Source organism: Tachyglossus aculeatus, chromosome 5 (assembly GCF_015852505.1).
Source record: "Tachyglossus aculeatus isolate mTacAcu1 chromosome 5, mTacAcu1.pri, whole genome shotgun sequence".
Lineage (NCBI taxonomy): Eukaryota > Metazoa > Chordata > Mammalia > Monotremata > Tachyglossidae > Tachyglossus > Tachyglossus aculeatus.
In genome coordinates this window covers 73,348,944-73,367,356 of record NC_052070.1, presented here as the reverse complement: position 1 = coordinate 73,367,356, position 18,413 = coordinate 73,348,944, and the positions used below count along the sequence as shown (strand labels likewise).

General features: G+C 45.6%; 1 protein-coding gene across 1 annotated transcript in view; it reads left to right on the top strand.

Annotated features, from left to right (window-relative positions):
• Positions 1–18,413, top strand: part of HCN4 (hyperpolarization activated cyclic nucleotide gated potassium channel 4) — a 135,907-nt gene that overhangs the window by 42,532 nt on the left and 74,962 nt on the right. The window contains exon 2 of the mRNA XM_038747328.1: positions 13,883–14,306. Within this exon, the coding sequence (XP_038603256.1) occupies positions 13,883–14,306 (424 nt within the window). The remainder of the gene's footprint in view (positions 1–13,882; positions 14,307–18,413) is intronic.

The following is an 18,413-nucleotide window of genomic DNA, read 5'->3' as shown; positions in this document are numbered from 1 at the left end:
TACAGTCCTTGGCACATAACATACTACTATATTTATGATGATAGTGATGATATTGAGAAGGAGTGAGGTGCAAGGAGGTGAAAATATTGTGTGTGTGTGCGTATGTGTTTCTGTAAGCATATAAAGGGTACTCAATAAATATCACTGATTGATGGTTTGAATTCTGTACCCAAGTCTTCATTTTGTTGCATTCCTAATCTTCTTGAGCTTTCTGTGGAGCCAGGGAGGCTTCTTTTTGGAGTAAGAGCTTCCGAACTGAGTCATTTGTCTTCCAGAAGGAAGGCAGGAAACTCTCTCCTCTCTCCTCACGCGGATCAGTCTCCTGTCTCAGTCACTGGTCGGGGAGAGATGGCTTATCTGCTCTGTGAAGTCTAGAGTCCCTCTCCTGGTCTCTATGCAACAGCTGAAAATGACTGGGTGCCCCCCTGAAAGATGACCCATGATCTGGGGTTGGAGCTGGCTTGTAGTCCCTGGATTCCCGAAGCTATGTTGTTTCTTTCAGTTTTCTGGCCATAAAGTCAGATAGGACATCTTATCTGAACACATATAAGAATGAGAATTGCTATATCAGGGAGATCACAGCTGTCTAGATCACTCCAGTGCAGGATTGCTCCAGCCCACAACCTGCCTGTTTGGGAGTCCAGCCTCAGATGCTGCCCATTTTTCTGTCCCAAGAGGATTCCCCATGTACTGCAGAAGCTAATAGTCACCTTAAGAAAATTTAAGAAACACAAAGAACATTTTATGGACTGACTGCTTGCCTATCTGTTGACATTGAGGAAGTTGCTGGAGGGCAGGGAAGAAGTTTGTTCTTCCTGTCTAGCTCCCATCAATGGCCAGTATATCATGCTAGATGCGGTGGTCAGCCAAGATAGACTACGGACTGATTTACTGTCCAGCAAGGGGAAGAGGAAAATAAATGTGGTAAAACACCTTGGTTTCTGCCCCAGGCTCTACTTTCAGCTTTCTCTGGGTGGACTCAGAGGAAGCCTCTTCCTTAATCCATGCCTCACTTTTCTCTTTCATGAAAAGATGACCGTTCCAAGCATTCTGACTTTGGAGACCCTTGACCTGAAACACCATGACTGAAGTTAGGTGTAATGTGGTTTGTCTCATTTGCGAAGCAGACCCAGCATTGACTGCACTTTCCTGGGTCCTTAGTTGGATTCACATTATTACCCTTGTTCCTAGTATCTCCTCTGGGAACGGTGGGATCGGGTGTAATAAGCCCCTTCCTCCCCACCACGCCCACAGCCCTACCTTTTACTGCATTCTGCCAGAAACCGGTTTTAAACGCTGGATCATGTCCCCGGCAGAGCACCCAGTTCCTAATGTGGTGCAGACTGGAATGCCAGAAGAGGGTGAGTTGTTGTCCCGCAGCTCCTGGCTCCGTTAGCTGCTCCTGCTCCCCAAGGATCATTGCAAGGCCTTCTCAGCCGCCCCTGTCAGGAGCTGCCCGAAGTGCTGAAATGGATAACTCACTGGAGACTTCAAAAAGAAGCGGGCAGAGCATCTAGGGAGCAGTCCATCTGTGGGGAAGAGCATTTTAAAGTCAGAGGTGATGCCAACAACTACTAAAATCCTGATTTATTCATCACAGTTCGCTCTTGTAACGTCTCTTGGCAGCTAAGATTTCTTAGTGTCGGGGTTGTAGTTGCAGTCCCCCAAAGCTGGAAGTCCAGGTAAACCGTGGAATTTCCTAATCGACTCGCCTTTCCAGCTGGGCACTGCAAGTCCCTTCTCCTCTTTTAGCAGCTGGGACAGCTGTTATATTTATACAGTCTTATTTTTGATTGTGTGTGCAACTGCTTGTCTCCCATATGGGACTGTAAGCTCCAGAGTCCTTGTGTTCTTCTCTAAGGTCCCTGTATTCACAAGGTCAAGAACTGTGGTTATTCTTTAAAATGAGCCCCTAATCAGGAGTACATGTCTATGACTCGTGTGAGCTCACAATAAAAACTTGCTGGCGATAATACTGATGATGATGATGATGATAAGAGAGTTAAAATAGCCTAATCAAAATTTCAACTGTCAGTGAGCTCGCAGTGTTTCTCATAGGGGTAAGTCAAGAAATATGTGTAAATCTTCATGTACTGTACTTTGGGAGCATAAACAAATCAACAGGCTAACCATGTTGTTAGAAAGTCATTTAAGACTCCCAGCTGGAGTTAAAAATAATCCCACTGGCATTTTTAAACTCGATCCAAAAAAATTATCTAGAATGTTAGAAAATGGGTATGCTCGCATTGTATAATTTGGTTTTATGAAGACCACTAAATGTAAACATTTTCCTGTTAATTACTGTATCAAGTTTAGCCTCTAATTGAGAGCTTTAAAGCTGGGGAAATCACAGCAATGAAAACATGATGAAGCGATGGCACTTCCAACTTCGGAGTTTTTTCATTTTAATTTTAGAAACCGTCTTCATTCTCTGTCTGTATTTGCTTTGCATGACATTCTCCCAATGAACAGATGATAGATTACAAGCGTTTGGATGAATTTTAGCTGCCCTGAGAACTGTACTGCCTCACTAATGGTTCTCAAGAGAAAGAATCAACAGATACATCTCTATTCATCCATCTGCACAGGCGTACACATACATGGAGAGAGAGAGAGAGAGAGAGAGAGAGAGAGAGAGAGAGAATTGGGAATTTGAAATGTGTGGCTGGTGATTTCACTGTAGGCCAAGATCTTTCCATTATGACTTCAATCTTTCTTCCCCAAAGTCCTCTGCTTCGTGTTATAATGGCTTTAGCAGGGGTTCAGGTGTAAAGATCAGATGGGAAATGATTTGTTTTCAGATTCTTTCAATGCTGGCTGGAAGAGGTAGAAGGAGAGGAGGGCAGTGAGAAGAACTGTGCATCTGCCTGAGTGTCCCTCCGCTGCAGGTGAAGAATAGTACAGCTTGAGGAAGAGCCTATTAGAGCCACTTAGATCCTGGTCATCTGACCATTGACCAGAAATGCCTTGTGGAGCCTGTTGCATCTGCGAGGATGGAGATTTCACCAACACCACCCAGATCTCAGCCTGGCTCGTTGGGGTGTGGGTGGAATAACCCTGGAGGGAATCAGTGCTGTACAGTATCAGATATTGGCAGGCAAATGTCAGTCTGACTCGTGCTTTGCTCTCAAGCCCAAGCACCAGTAACTGATTTTAATTTGGGCAAGGCCCTGGGGTATAGTCTAATAATAATAATGATGATGGTATTTGATAATCGCTTACTACTATAATAATAATCATCATCATCATCATCAATCATATTTATTGAGCACTTACTGTGTGCAGAGCACTGTACTAAGCGCTTGGGAAGTACAAGTTGGCAACATATAGAGACAGTCCCTACCCAACAGTGGGCTTACAGTCTAATAATAATAATAGTGGCATTTGTTAAGCGCTTACTATGTGCAAAGCACTGTTCTAAGCGCTGGGGAGGATACAAAGTGATCACGTTGTCCCATGTGGGACTCACAGTCTTAATCCCCATTTTACAGATGAAGTAACTGAGGCACAGAGAAGTTAAATGACTTGCCCAAAGCACACAGCTGACAAGTGGTGGATCTGGGATTAGAACCCATGACCTCTGACTCCCAAGCCCGGGCTCTTTCCACTGAGCATCGCTGCTTCTGTGTGTCAAGCTCTGGGGTAGATACAAGGTAATCAGGTTGGACATAGTCCCTGTCCCACATGGGGATCACAGTCTTAATTCTCATTTTACAGATGAGCTAACTGAGGCATAGAGAAGTTAAGTGACTTGCCCAAGGTCACACAGCAGACAAGTGGTGGAGTGGGGATTTGAACCCAGGTCCTTCTGACTCCCAAGCCCATGCTCTACCCCCTAGGCCATGTTGACTGGGGAGACCCTCCATTATCAATCGTATTTATTGAGCACTTACTGTGTGCAGAGCACTGTACTAAGCGCTTGAGAAGTACAAGTTGGCACCACATAGAGACAGTCCCTACCCAACAGTGGGCTCACAGTCTAAAAGGGGGAGACAGAGAACAAAACCAAACATATTAACAAAATAAAATAAATAGAATAGATATGTACAAGAAAAATAGAGTAATAAATATGTACAAACATATATACATAGTGTCCGGTATACATTCAGCTGATTGCAGGAGACCCATTCAGTTCTGGAGCCAACCCAGGGGTGGTACTGAGAAGCACCTGTACCTTAGAGTTGGGAGAGGAGGCTGGGGAAGGAAACACACTGTTCCTCGTTGTGGGTGCAAAGCTCTCTTCCATGTATCCTGAATTTATTATACTGTAAACTCGTTGTGAGCAGTGGACGTGTCTACCAATTCCATTGTGTTTACTCTCCTAAGTGCTCAGTACAGTGCTCAACACAGAATAAGTCCTCAATAAATACCATTCGTTAATTATTTGATTATTTTTCACAAGGAAATATTAAAGCACAAACATTCAAGAATTAAAGCCTCGTCTCTCAGTGAAGTCAGTGGATTTTGATTCATTTCACAGATGGGCATACTGAGTGCCGATATCAATCAAAGCTATTTATTGAGCACTTACTGTGAGCCTAGAACTATACCAGGCATTTGGGAGGGAGAGTAGAGAGGATGTTTCCTGGCCTCCCATAAATAAGATCCAGGAACAGTTCCTGGGATTCCAGTTCCCTGGCCTAATCATTACAGAAGCAGCGTGGCTGAAAAGCAGCATGGCTTAGTGGAAAGAGCACAGGCTTGGGAGTCAGAGCTCATGGGTTCTAATCCTGGCTCCGTCACTTGTCAGCTGTGTGACTTTGGGCAAGTCACTCAACTTCTCTGTGCCTCAGTTACCTCATCTATAAAATGGGGATTAAGACTGAGCCCCATGTGGAACACCTGGTAATCTTGTATCTATCCCAGTGCTTAGAACAGTGCTCAGCACATAGTAAGCGCTTAATACCATTATTATTATTATTATTATTATTATTAGACACCCACTCCCCAGTGCAAAGCCTAATCTTTTCTAATGCAGTGAAAGTGTCCTTTTCTCCAAGAGGTATTTTGAAAGACAGCCTCTTCTCAGCGCTATTTCCTCCTTCAGATGTTCATTTTCCCAGATGTCTGGGTACACATCTTTTGCATAGATTAGCGGAATGTGAATTAAAGCAATCTCACTTATTCTCTTAACGGGTCCCAGTCCCTGTCTTCATTATTCAGTGTGCAGGCTTTCTGAGTCTCTCACATTCAAATTCTCTTTTACAGGGGCTCATTTGATAGAATATTTTAGCTCCCCCGGAATGTCTGAGTAGATCATTGTGTGTAAGTGAGTTCCTTTAATGGGTGGATTCCTATGTTGGGCACTAGTTAAGTGGGCTTGAGTGTATTAGAGGAAGCAAATCACAGCAACCCTCCTGCTACCTCTTATGAATAATGCACAGAGAAAGCTGGAAAAATGAGGCCTGTCACAAATAGACCAAACTGATTTTGTCTATTTTGTTCCCTTTATCTGCTCCTCATCTCCCAAATGATTGCCTGCTTTTCCACAACTGATCTGCCTACACACAGACACACATTCACATACAAACACACACACTCACACACTTTCTTGCTTCCCATTGGATTGCAAACTCTTTGCGGGCAGAGTTTGGATAATCTTCTCTCTAACAACTTCAGCATTTAGTGCTTAGAGGAGCAGGATGGCCTAATGGAAAGAGCACAGGCCTGGGAGTTAGAGGACCTGAGTTCTAATACCAACCCTAACACGTTTCTTCTGTGTGATTGTGGGCAAGTCACTGAATCTCTCTGTGCCTCAGTTACTTCGTCGGTAAAATGGGAATTAAACACTGCTCTCTCCTACTTAGACTGAGAGCCCCAGGTGGAGCAGGGAATGTCTCCCACCTGATTAACTTGTATCTACTTCAGTGCTTTAAACAGTGCTTGGCACATAGTAAGTGCTTAACAGGTGCCGTAATAATAATGATTATTATTATTGTTATTGCTACTAAAGCAATATTGCCTGGTGGAAAGACCACAGACCTGGGAGTCTGAGGACCTGGGCTCTAGCTCCACCACATGTCTCCTGTGAGCAAGTTACTTATCTGTATCTCAGTTACCTCATCTGTAAAATGGGAATTAAGACTGAGCCCTATGTGGGATAGGGCCTGTGCTTAGCACATAGTAATGGCTTAACAAATACCATAAAAGGTGTTCACAAGTCAGTACAAACTTTGTCTGCCCAATTGACGGACGTATAGACACCTACAAACATGATAATCATGGAGTCCCCCATTGAAAGTGGCAGACAGTTCTTGGTCTTGAGAGTTCAAGGCCCAAGAACCTGCAAGGAGGAATTAATTATAGTGGTAGACTTTCATCCCTGTCAGTCATATTCCCACTGTGTCAGTGAGTGCAGTGAATGAGTAGGCAGGCAGAGGTACAGCACATTGCAAAGTGCATACAAAGGTTCTTGTACGTGCAGAAATCATTTACACCCAATGGGCCCACAGCACAGGGTCATTATTGTGCCACAACATTATAAGCCACCAAGAAGTTACTTGGAAGCCAGTACGGTCTTCACTGCCCACATCAACCAGATATTTTCAGGATTCTAGCAGAGTTGGTCCACCTTGAGAAATACTCTAGATAACTTCACTGTGGGTGGCATAGCCCCAACCTGCATGCTTCTACTTGCAGAGCTGGGACTAGAACCCAGGCCTCCTGATTCCCAAAGCTGTGCTGTTTCTCCTGTACCAAGAGCAGGACTGCTCATTCATTCATTCAATCATATTTATTGGGCGCTTACTGTGTGCAGAGCACTGTACTAAGCACTTGGAAGAGCGGTACACACACACACACACCCTCCCCCCCCCCACCAGATCTTCATCCTTCCTGGAGTAAACAATGAACTTTTAAAAAATGAGAGATCTCATTCTCCATTCTGGCACAAAGCGCAAAAATCGGTGGCAGCCTCTTTCTCATGGAGAATGTAACCACTGCTTTGAGCAAGATGGACAGCTTTCCCAAGGAGAAATTCCAAGAAAGCTGCATTTTGAAGACCTGGGAGGTGAGGACTCAGAATACCTGAAACTGGACCACCTGAAACTGGATCCCAGGTGTCGGGGGTGGGGGAGGAGACCGTCATGTCTGTTTTCCAAGGAAGATATCTTCAGGGTGATGAAAATGAGCTGTGTCCTACTAGAGAAGACCACTCCTGCAAGGCCCTGCGTACCCTTCATGAGGGAAGAGCAACTCGAGAGAAAAGGAGGCCATAGACTGTAAGCTCATTGTGGGCAGGGAAAGTGCCTACCAACTCTGTTATATTGTACTCTATGAAGCACTTAGTATGGAGCTCTGCACACAGTAAGTGCTCAATGAATATGATTGATTGGTTGATCCTATGACATATGTCTGAAATCCCCAAGCATGCCAAACATCTGGTCCCCCACACTGGAAGGAATGAGTTGCTCAAGTTGTCAAGGGAAACTGTACAGTCCAGTGAAAAGACCTGCCAAGTCTGGCCTAGTGGGAAGAGCATGACCTGGGCATTCAAGGACTTGGGAGTTGGAGGACTGGGTTCTAAACCCAGCTCTGACATATACCTGCTGTGTGACCTTGGGAAAGTCATTTACTTCTCTGTGCTTCAGTTCCCTCATCTGCAAAGTGGGACTTCCTCCTACATAGACTGTGAGTCCCATGTGGGACTTGATTGTCTAATATCTACTCCAGCGCTTAGTTCAGTTCTTGACATATAATAAGCATTCAACAAATACCACGATTACTATCATTATTATTATTATTATTATTATTATTATTATTATCCTAGCCTTGCCTCTACAGCCTAACTAGCTATTTGACCATGGGCAAGTCACTCACCTTCTCTGTTCCTCAGTTTGCCCTTTTGATAAACTAAGGAAAATAGCCCCTTCCCCTGAATCTGAAAGAGAACTCTTTGAAGCCCCCTCCAACTCTGAAGGGCTTTTAGTCTTTCTCCTGGGCAGCTTCACTTAGAGTTGGTGCTTGGTCCCTTTAAGAAGCAGAAAGGACAAGCTCGCACTGACTCTCTCTGTGACTCCTTCTTCCCCTCTCTTCCTCCCCCGCAGCAGTGAGATTAAACATGGTGGAAAGGTTATTTCTCCTGGGCAAAGACATGCTAATTTCTTCCAGACTTAATACCTTTATATGCTATTGTGTAACCTTCTAAATTAATAGCATAGAAAAGTTGCACTGTCATTTCATGTCCTTAATACACAGGCCCAAAACTTGGAACTGTACTGCTTTGGCTAGCTTCTCTGGGCAAGGTCACAGGCAAGGATTTCAGTGCTTTCTGCATCCATCTCCTTGATTGAGGCCCCGTCCTTGAGGGGGCTCTTTCACAGGACCCAACATGGTGGAATACACCCCTGCCCATGCAGACAGCACGCATGAGTTCTCACAGATACGGATTCTAACCCTCCACTGACTTACTGTGTGACTTTGAGCAAGTCACTTAAACTTTCTGGGACCTAGATTATCCACCCACCATCCACAGACTAAACTATTTTCCTCCACCAACCTCATCAAGACATTGGAAGGATAAGTGTGATATGAAAATACTACTGTCATCTTCATGGCTGGAAGTGAGTCTAAATATGAAAAGCTGTCAAAATGCCACAGTTCCGGCTTCCCGAGCTGAGCTGTTTCTGTGTCCTTCCTTATCATCATAAACCAGAGTCTCCAAATTGTGCTGGGCATCTGGATGCAAGTTAAGGAGATTTTGCAGTAACCGACCCCCAGAGCAGATTGTAGCTATAATTCTATTTATCCTGATGGTATTGACTCCTGTCTACTTGTTTTGTTTTGTCATCTGTCTCCCCCTTCTAGACTGCAAGCCCACTGTTGGGTAGGGACCATCTCTATATATGGCTGATTTGTACTTTTCCAGCGCTTAGTACAGTACTCTGCACACAGTAAGCGCTCAATAAATGCAATTGAATGAATGAATAAGTCAAAGATTGTTGTGTCCCGAGTCATCAGAGGCCACTCTACTTTCATAATTATGATGTTTGTTAAATGCTATGTTACATGGATAGAATGTATAAATGTAATATCTGAGAAACAAAAATGATGTGTAATAATAATGATTTCAGAAGAGAGGCAATTTCCCAACACTGCATATTGGATCTACTACTCCCACCAAAAAAAAACAATGGAAACAATGAAGACAATCCGAGGCAAGTGATTACAGTATGTTTGCAGAGTATTGCCTGTGTAGGGTCTGAAGAATGTATTAAGGATCTGTGTGTCATTCCACCTTGGAATAGTAATAAATAATAATAAGTATCCTTATTATTATCACTTTTATTTCATATGCTCCAATGAGAGACTCCTGTTGGAAACAGGGGACTTCCTTTTCCAGAATCTTCTCATTCTCTTTTCACTAAGAACGATCAAAAAGGACTAATAGCTGAGGAGGTCAGGGAATAGTCACTAATAGAGGAGAATTTTCTTTCATATTTATTAAAACACTCAGCATGACTGACTGTACAAATACTGTACTAAGCACTGGGTAGATTCCAGCTAATCAGGCCAGACAATCAAACCTCCCCCTTTCAAAGCCCTACTGAAGGCTCACCTCCTCCAGGAGGCCTTCCCAGACTAAGCCCCCCATTTTCCTCTGCTCCTCCTCCCCTCCCCACTGCCCCGACTCGCTCCATTTGGTCTACCCCCCAACAGCATTTGTGTATATATGTACATATTTATAACTCCATTTATATTAATGATGTATATATATATAATTCTATTTACTTATATTGATGCTATTGATGCCTCTACTCATTTTGATGCCTGTCTCCTCCCTCCTAGACTGTGAGCCCTTTGTGGGCGGGGATTGTCTCGATTTGTTGCTGAATTGTACTTTCCAAGTGCTTAATACACTGCTCTGCACACAGCAAACACTCAAATATGATTAATGAATTTGGGGCTTACAGTCTGAGTTGGAGCTCAGCTCCATGTATGTCCCTAATTTGTGTCTCAATGCCTGCTGAGCCGCCACCCTGGTTATGGTCCTTTACAGAACATCCATGACACCCATGCTTGCCTTCTGGGAGTTGCCCTTCAAACCCTACACAGGCTGACTCTGCAAACATACTGTGATCACTTGGCTTGGTTTGTCTTCATGTTTCCATTTTTTTTTTTTTGGTGGGGGTAGTAGATCCAATATGTAGTGTTGGGAAATGGCCTCTCTTCTGAAATCTTTATTATTCTTGATCATTTGTGTTTCTCAGATATCACATTTATACATTCTAACCATGTGACAGTCACAGAAATTATAACTTAGTCACAGAAATTACCTAAGCACATCATAAATCTTTATTATTATTGATAATTTTTGTTTCTCACCACATTTATACATTCTAACCTTGTTATATAGGCACAGATATTAACTAAGCACACTATAAATGCCTATTGTGAAAATAAAAATCTCCTAGGTTGGTGACAGATATGCAGAAATCCATCCATCTGAATTGAAGCTGGTGTGTAATAAATTACCAGGTCCTTAAAATGTTTAACTGGAGAAAACACAATTTCCCTAGTTGGTGAGAGGAAAATAGTAAAACCAGTGAATCCAATTCTCTTAGGACCTCAGATTCCCTCTGCAATAAGTCAGACATTTTGGGAGGAACATGAACACTTTCAGACCAAGCGGAAATGTTAAGTGCAACCCTGCAGAGGAGTCATAATGCCCTGCAGTATTGCACCAAAGGTCTCTGATTCATTTGAAAGACGTGCTCCCTCTAAAATGTCTAACTTACTACCAGGGGGCAACTTCAGGTCCAGAGAAAATTGGGGTCACTAATAGAAGAGCACGGGGCTGGGCGTCAGAAGAACCTGGGTTCTAATCCCGGCTCCATCACGTGTCTGGTGTGTGATGACGGGCAAGTCACTTAAATTCTGTGTGCCTCAGTTACCTCACCTGTAAAATGGGGGTTAAGACTGTGAGTCCCATGTGGGACATGGATTGTGTCCAACTTGATTACCTTGTATCTACCCCAAAACTAAGAACAGTGCCTGGCACACAGTAAATGCTTAACAAATATAGACTGTGTACAGACTTCTAGACTGTGAGCCCGTTGTTGGGTAGGGACCATCTCTATATGTTGCCGATTTGTACTTCCCAAGTGCTTAGTGCAGTGCTCTGCACACAGTAAGCACTCAATAAGTATGAATGAATGAATAAAATACAGATAATAAAAAGACAGATAATTGCTCCTCCCCACTTTGAAGCCTTATTGCAGGCACATCTCCTCCAAGAAGCCTTCCCTGACTACGTCCTCCTCTCTTCTTCTCCCACGCCCTTCTGCATTGCGCTAACTTGCTCCCTTCATTAATCCTTCCTTCCCTCCCCACAACACATATGTATATATCTGCAATTTATCTGTTTATTTATATGAATGCCTGTCTCACCTTCTAGACTGTGAACTCGTTGGGCAGGGAATATATCTGCTTGTTGATATACTTTTCAAGTGCTTAGTATAGTGCTTTGCACAATATGATTGAATGAATGAATGAGAAACCATAAAAAGCCCAACTCTGGTTGTAAATATTTTCTCTTTATATATCCTCTTAGACTGTAAGCTCTTTGTGAGCAGAGTACATGGCACTTTTTTATTCTGTACTTACCAAAAGCCTAGTACAGTGTACTGCACCAAGTGAGAACTCAATAAATGCTACTACTACCACCCAGCAGTGGTGGTAGTTTGTGGTAGTGGTCTTTAGCCCTTTTTTTAATCCTGTTCTGTCTGCAGTTAATTCTTTTGTATGTGTTCATTCCTGGAACATCCCCCAGTATTGTCGTGATCTTTAAGTTATAAACAGGAAAACTGAGGGCACATTCAGTTCAGCTGCTTGCTTCACATCACTCAAATAAGCAATGACATTTTTTTTCAAAGATACAGAGACCAAGTGCAACAAATTAAATCTCTGAGGGACTATTGAGGCAAACACTATTAGGATTATGATCAGTATAGCTAATAAATATCCTTTGAGCATCCCGAGATAAGCATGTGTAGTTAAGCTCTCTTGGTCCTCCCTAAGGATGGAAGAATTGCTTAAGCTAGGTCAGAACATCTTCGGGCATTCTACATGCTAACTGTATAGCTAAAGTCACTTCTATCCCCACATCATTGCAAATCTTGCTATTGTCCCCTTTTGAAAATTTGGGTAGGTGTAGAATCACTCATCTGACCCATCTCCCCTCCTGCTGGCTCACCTCAGCAGTCACCAACTGACTTAGTCAAAGATTGCTCAAATCTTAAAGGAAATCAATCAATCCATCAATCAATGGTATTTATTGAGTGCTCACTGTGTGCAGAGCGCAGTACTCAGAGATTGGGAGAGTACAATACAGGAGATGGGGAGAAGATGCATCAACCTTTCCTTCCTTCTTTCCCCCCTCCTTCTCTATATCATTCTCATCACTCTTACACTGCCCCCCCCCACTCCGAGTCCAATTTATGAAACATATAAGTGAGTGTTCTGCAATGTCCTCCCAAAAGACCTGGGCCCAGACACCCGGGAATTTTTATTCTGAAATGTTAAGATAGAGGCAGACTCCCAAGTGGGAGCTACCAGGGTAAGGCGTAGTTTAGGAAGATAATTTTGCCTGTGGAAACTTTTCTTGGAGACCAAATCTGCCAGGGCACACTGAATGCCAACCTGATCATACTTACTTTGGAGAAGTCTTCCTCTACCACCCCTAAGCATGTCCCAGCAGCCCTGCTGCCAGTTTACTTGCTGATTTAACAGTAAGCTCCTTCTGCCCTGCCCCACAACTCAGCTGGGTTTCCTCCAGGCACTGCCCTCAACCCAGGCAGGCTGGCAAGGAAAGGAGGTGGAGAGAGTTTGGAACCACCCAGACCTAGGGGTAGCATCAGCCAACTCAGTGGGAACTCCCAGGCTGAGGAGGAAGAGGGCAAGGGCAGTTATCCACTGGAAAAAAGTATTTTCTTCCCTCCCCTCAGCCACTTAGTTTTCAGGCCTGCTTTGTTAGATTGCAATGAAAAGCACAATGTTGAGCTCAGATTCCCTTGGCAGGGTGATGACATATGAAGATTCCGTGGTATTTTTCTTCCACCTGCTGTGAAGTTTTCCCCTTGCAGGCCCAGGCCCAGGGTGAGGTGCCATGCAACACTATTTTTGCTTTGCTTATTCGTTGCCTTTGCATCCTGTGCAGTGGAGGGTGGGAGGGACAGTGCTAGCAGCCTCCTTTTCATTAATCAGGGCAGTCCCTCTTACTTAAACTTTGAGTTCCATATTGGACAGGGACTGTGTCCAACCTAATTAACTGGCATTTACCCCATTACTTAGAAGAGTGTTTGACATAATAAGTGCTTAACAGTGTGGCACAGTGGAAAGAGCAGCCCGGGCTTTGGAGTCAGAGGTCATGGGTTCCAATCCTGGTTCTGCCAATTGTCAGCTGTGTGACTTTGGGCAAGTCACTTAATTTCTCTGTGCCTCAGGTACCTCATCTGTAAAATGGGGATTAAGACTGTGAGCCCCCCGTGGGACAACCTGATCACCTTGTAACCTCCCCAGCTCTTAGAACAGTGCTTTCCACATAGTAAGCACTTAACAAATACCATTATTATTATTATTATATTATTATTATTATTATTATTAACAGATACCATAAACAAGTTCTCCTGGAGGAGATGGAATTTATTGTGTTCTCCCAAGCTCTGCTCAGAATACAGTGCTCTTCACAGAATAAGCCCTCAATAAGTACTCCAGATTCATAGATCTAAGAAAGCATCTGAAATTAGGGGAAGGGGTCATGGGGCTAAGGAGTCCTCCTCATCCGTGTCCCTGTGTCTGCCTTGGCCCTTCTGCCCTTTCCTTTGCCACTGCTCCTCCTTCCATCTCCCTGTTAGGGACTGAGCCTCTGTTTCTCCCTGGGCAGGTTTTACTGGGACCTGACGATGCTGCTGCTGATGGTGGGGAACCTGATCATCATCCCTGTGGGTATCACCTTTTTCAAAGACGAGAACACCACACCCTGGATCGTCTTCAACGTGGTCTCAGATACCTTCTTCCTCATCGACTTAGTCCTCAACTTCCGGACGGGGATTGTGGTGGAGGACAACACGGAGATCATCCTGGACCCCCAGAGGATCAAAATGAAATACCTGAAGAGCTGGTTTGTGGTGGATTTTATCTCCTCCATCCCCGTGGACTACATCTTCCTCATTGTGGAGACCCGCATTGACTCAGAGGTGTACAAGACAGCCCGGGCTCTGCGCATCGTCCGCTTCACCAAGATCCTGAGCCTCCTGCGTCTCCTCCGCCTCTCCCGCCTCATCCGTTACATCCACCAGTGGGAGGAGGTAAGTTGGGGTGGCAGGGCTGCTTATGGGGTGGCTGATTGTAACAGTACTTACTGTGTGTCAAGCACTGTTCTAAGTGCTGAGGTAGATGCAAATGAATTTCATTGGTCTCAGTCCCTGTCTCATGTTGTGAGAAGCAGCGTGGCCTAATGGATAGGGCACAGGCCTGGGAGTTAGAAGGACCTGGATTCTCATCCCAGCTCCGCCACTTGTCTGCTGTGTGACCTTGGCCAAGTCGCTTCACTTCTCTGTGCCTCAGTTACCTCATCAGTAAAATGGAGATGAAGACAGTGAGCCCCATGTGGGACATGGACTGTATCCACCCTGATTACCTTCTACATAGTCCAGAGCTTAGAACAGTGCCTGGAACAGAGTAAGCATTTAACAAATACCATTTAAAAAATGGGGCTCACAGTCTCAGTAGGAGGGAGGACAGGTATTGAATCCCCATTTTACAGATGAGGAAACTCAGACCTAGAGAAGTAAAGTGGCTTGACCAAGGTCACACAGCAGACAAGTGGAATAGCCAAGATTAGAACCCAGGTTCATTCATTCATTTATTCATTCAGTCAGTCAATCATATTCAGTAGTATTGTGTGCAGAGCACTGCACTAAGCTCTTGGGAGCTTACGATATAATAATAAAACAGACATATTCCCTGCCTATAGTGAACTTACAGTCTAGAGGGGGAGACAGATATTCATTCATTCATTCAATCGTATTTATTGAGCGCTTACTGTGTGCAGAGCACTGTACTAAGCACTTGGGAAGTACAAGTTGGCAACATATAGAGACGGTCCCTACCCAACAGTGGGTTCACAGTCTAGAAGGGGGAGACAGAGAACAAAACAAAATATATTAACAGAATAAAATAAATAGAATATGTACAAGTAAAATAAATAGAGTAATAAATACGTACAAACATATATACATATATACAGGTGCTGTGGGGAAGGGAAGGAGGTAAGGCGGGGGGGATGGAGAGGGAGAGGAGGGGGAAAGGAAGGATGGGGCTCAGTCTGGGAAGCCTCCTGGAGGAGGTGAGTGCTCAGTAGGGCCTTGAAGGGAGGAAGAGAGCTAGCTTGGCAGATGTGGGGAGGGAGGGCATTCCAGGCCAGGGGGATGAGGTGGGCCAGGGGTCGATGTCGGGACAAGCGAGAACGAGGCACTGTGAAGAGATTAGCGACAGAGGAGCGGAGGGTGCGGGCTGGGCTGTAGAAGGAGAGAAGGGAGGTGAGGTAGGAGGGGGCGAGGTGATGGAGAGCCTTGAAGCCGAGGGTGAGGAGTTTCTGCCTGATTAATATAGATAAATAAAGTTGTGTACATGAGTGCTGTGGGGCTGGAACAGGGGTTGAATAAAGGGAGCAAATCGTGGTGACATAGAAAGGAGTGGGAGAAGAGGAAAGGAGGGCTTCCTCTGGTTCCCAGGCCCAGGCTCTTCCTACTAGGCCATGCTGCTTCTCTGCCGTTGGAGGGAGCCTAGGGCTAAGGGAGTGAACAGAGATAGTACCACCCCACTTCTTACCCCAAGGCCCAAGCTCATCCCCCTGCATTAGATCACACCACCAAACCCTCTGAGCACTAACTACCTAACCAGGAAGGGGCCACCCACCTCCTGAGCCCCAGGAAGGTGCTGTTCCAAGCAACAGAGGCGTGGGGGTAGAGACAGACATTGGGTGGGGCATGGCAGGGGCTCAATGATGGGGGGATGGGGTAGAGGACAGAAGGCCCCAGAGGTTCCAAGAGCAAATTCAACTCAAAGAGGACTGCTGGCCGATTGGCTGCCCCAGAGGGACAGTCCAGCCAGAGCCCCAAGCAGGCAGACACCAGCAGCCTGCCCTCCCTCCATGACATACCGGGCTAGCCCACAGAGTGGCCTCAGCAGCCCCCACTGCATGGATTCCTCTAGCCCAGCTGTGGATGGACTTCAAGTACTATTCAACTGGAAAAATTATTTTAGCACAATGCACAAGTGCACAATGACCCCCACCCACAGATCACTCCCTGGTTCCCCCGGCCACTGCTATCTCCTCTCCCCGACTCCCACCTTCCAGGCTCAGGGAATGCAAACTCTGACCTGTAGCCGGCTCACCCAGAGCTCTCTGCTGGACACAAAGCTCCCAGGAGAACCAAAAAACAGGGCTGAGAGAAAAGGCTGAGGCTGAGGTTGTGCTTCCTGTTCTCTGTAGCCTCTTTTTCTGACTGTAATCAGCTCTGGTGCCTGATTTCCTTTAAGCCCACCCTGACTTCTTTCAAGCTGTGGGCCTTTGGACTTCCACTGAAACCTGTGCAAGAGCAAGGTGATCCAGAAGTGGAAAAGAATGCTTCAGCTCAAAGGTGGTTCCCGCCCACCACTCAGGGTCCTCGAGGGGCTGGATAAAGGGTTAGCTGAGCAGAGGCCCATATTTTCCTGTCAATAATGGCGTGTTCTCCTGGGCTTTATCTCCTGTGGAAACAGGTTCCTGCCCATATCCCTGACAGTGAAATATCCTTGGTAATACCTATGATAAAGTCTCACCAGATTTCCTATTCCTCCCATTCTCACGGCATCGATATCGGGAGGGGAAAGCCCTTAGCCAGTTCCTTCCTGACCAGCTCCTGGCTCAAGGGGAAGGGGACCTGGGCCAGCATCTTCCTGTACCCAGACAACCCTTTTCTCTGACTCCAAGAGTTTTCGTGGGTCCACCTGGGCTACCCGAGGAGATTTTGTGCAGCTCTTGCAGTGGCGGAGTCAGGAGATAGTAGCTGTCAGTTGGCCAACAAGTGCAGTACCCACTGAATGGTCTCACAGGGCATTGCACAGAACTAGATCTGTGGGTACCAGGTTAGGGAATAGGCCCATTCTCCATCCTCAAGGAATTTCCCATCTGGCAGGAGAAACAAATCAGAAAAACATACTAGGCAGCAATTCAAGCATGAGCTGAAAGAGAGTCAGGGAGTGTGCAGTGGGCTGGAGAATGAGTGACACAAATCAGGGAAGGCTTCCAAGAGGGGTTGGCTAGGAACTGTGTGTATTTGGGTTTTGTTTTGTTTTGTTTAAGTGGGAGGATGGTGGTTTGGCAGGCAGGAGAATAGAGGGATCCTCATCACTGGGTCTCTTTAACTTCCTCTAACCTCATCCAAGCCAGTTCAAGTGCTGGCACCCCTCAGACCCACCAGCCTGCCTCCAGTGAAACAGAGATGAAGGAAGTTAGAGGGGAGAGGTGGGTACCAGGCAGCTCTGGCAGAGAAGGGAGAGGCAGGGCAGAAAGCCAGGCCTGAATGTTGAAATGTCTTCCACTTCCTGAAGGTCCAGGAACCCCTCCTCAGTGAGTGGGGAGTGGGGGTTAGCCCCATTGTGTGGCCTAGTGGCCTTGGAGTCAGGAGGACCTGGGTTCTAATTCCTGCTCTTCCACTTGTGTGCTTTGTGGCCTTGGGCAAGTTACTTCATTTCTCTCTGCCTCAGTTCCCTCATCTGTATAATGGGGATGAAGACTGTAAGCCCTATGTGGGACAGGGACGCTGTCCAATCTGATTACCTTGTATCTACTTCAGCTCTTAGTACAGTTCTTGGCACATAGTTCTTAACAAATATCGCAATTATTATTATTTTTATTAGCACATTGGCCAAACTCATCCAGGAAAATTAGTTCTGCCTCCCCAACCTCCCCTGTACCCCAACAACCCTGTGACTTTGCATGGCTTTTGCAGCCTTCTCTGCCTGAGATTCCCCAGCAGGGAGGGGCAGGGAGAGGACTCCAGCTGCTGCCCCCTGACCCCAATAGGGCACCTTGGCAATGGGAAGGAAATTGATTTCTATGGCCTCAAGTGGACCTCAGGGTTCTAAAGGTTGATGACCCTGAGAGGGAACCAGGAAGAAGAGGAAACTTACATAGTTCGCAAACACAAACACACCCACACCCACACACACACACACACACACACACAACGGAACCACATGAAAACACACAGGCAAATGCATACACATGCCAGGGCATATACAGACCCGTGCACGGACATGGTCGTATCCCCTGCCATGAATTAAGGGCCATAGGCATTTTCTCTGGCTGAGGGGGGCCCTCATGGGATGAGGGAGGGAGAGGAGAGGTCTCCCCCGTGACTCTGGCT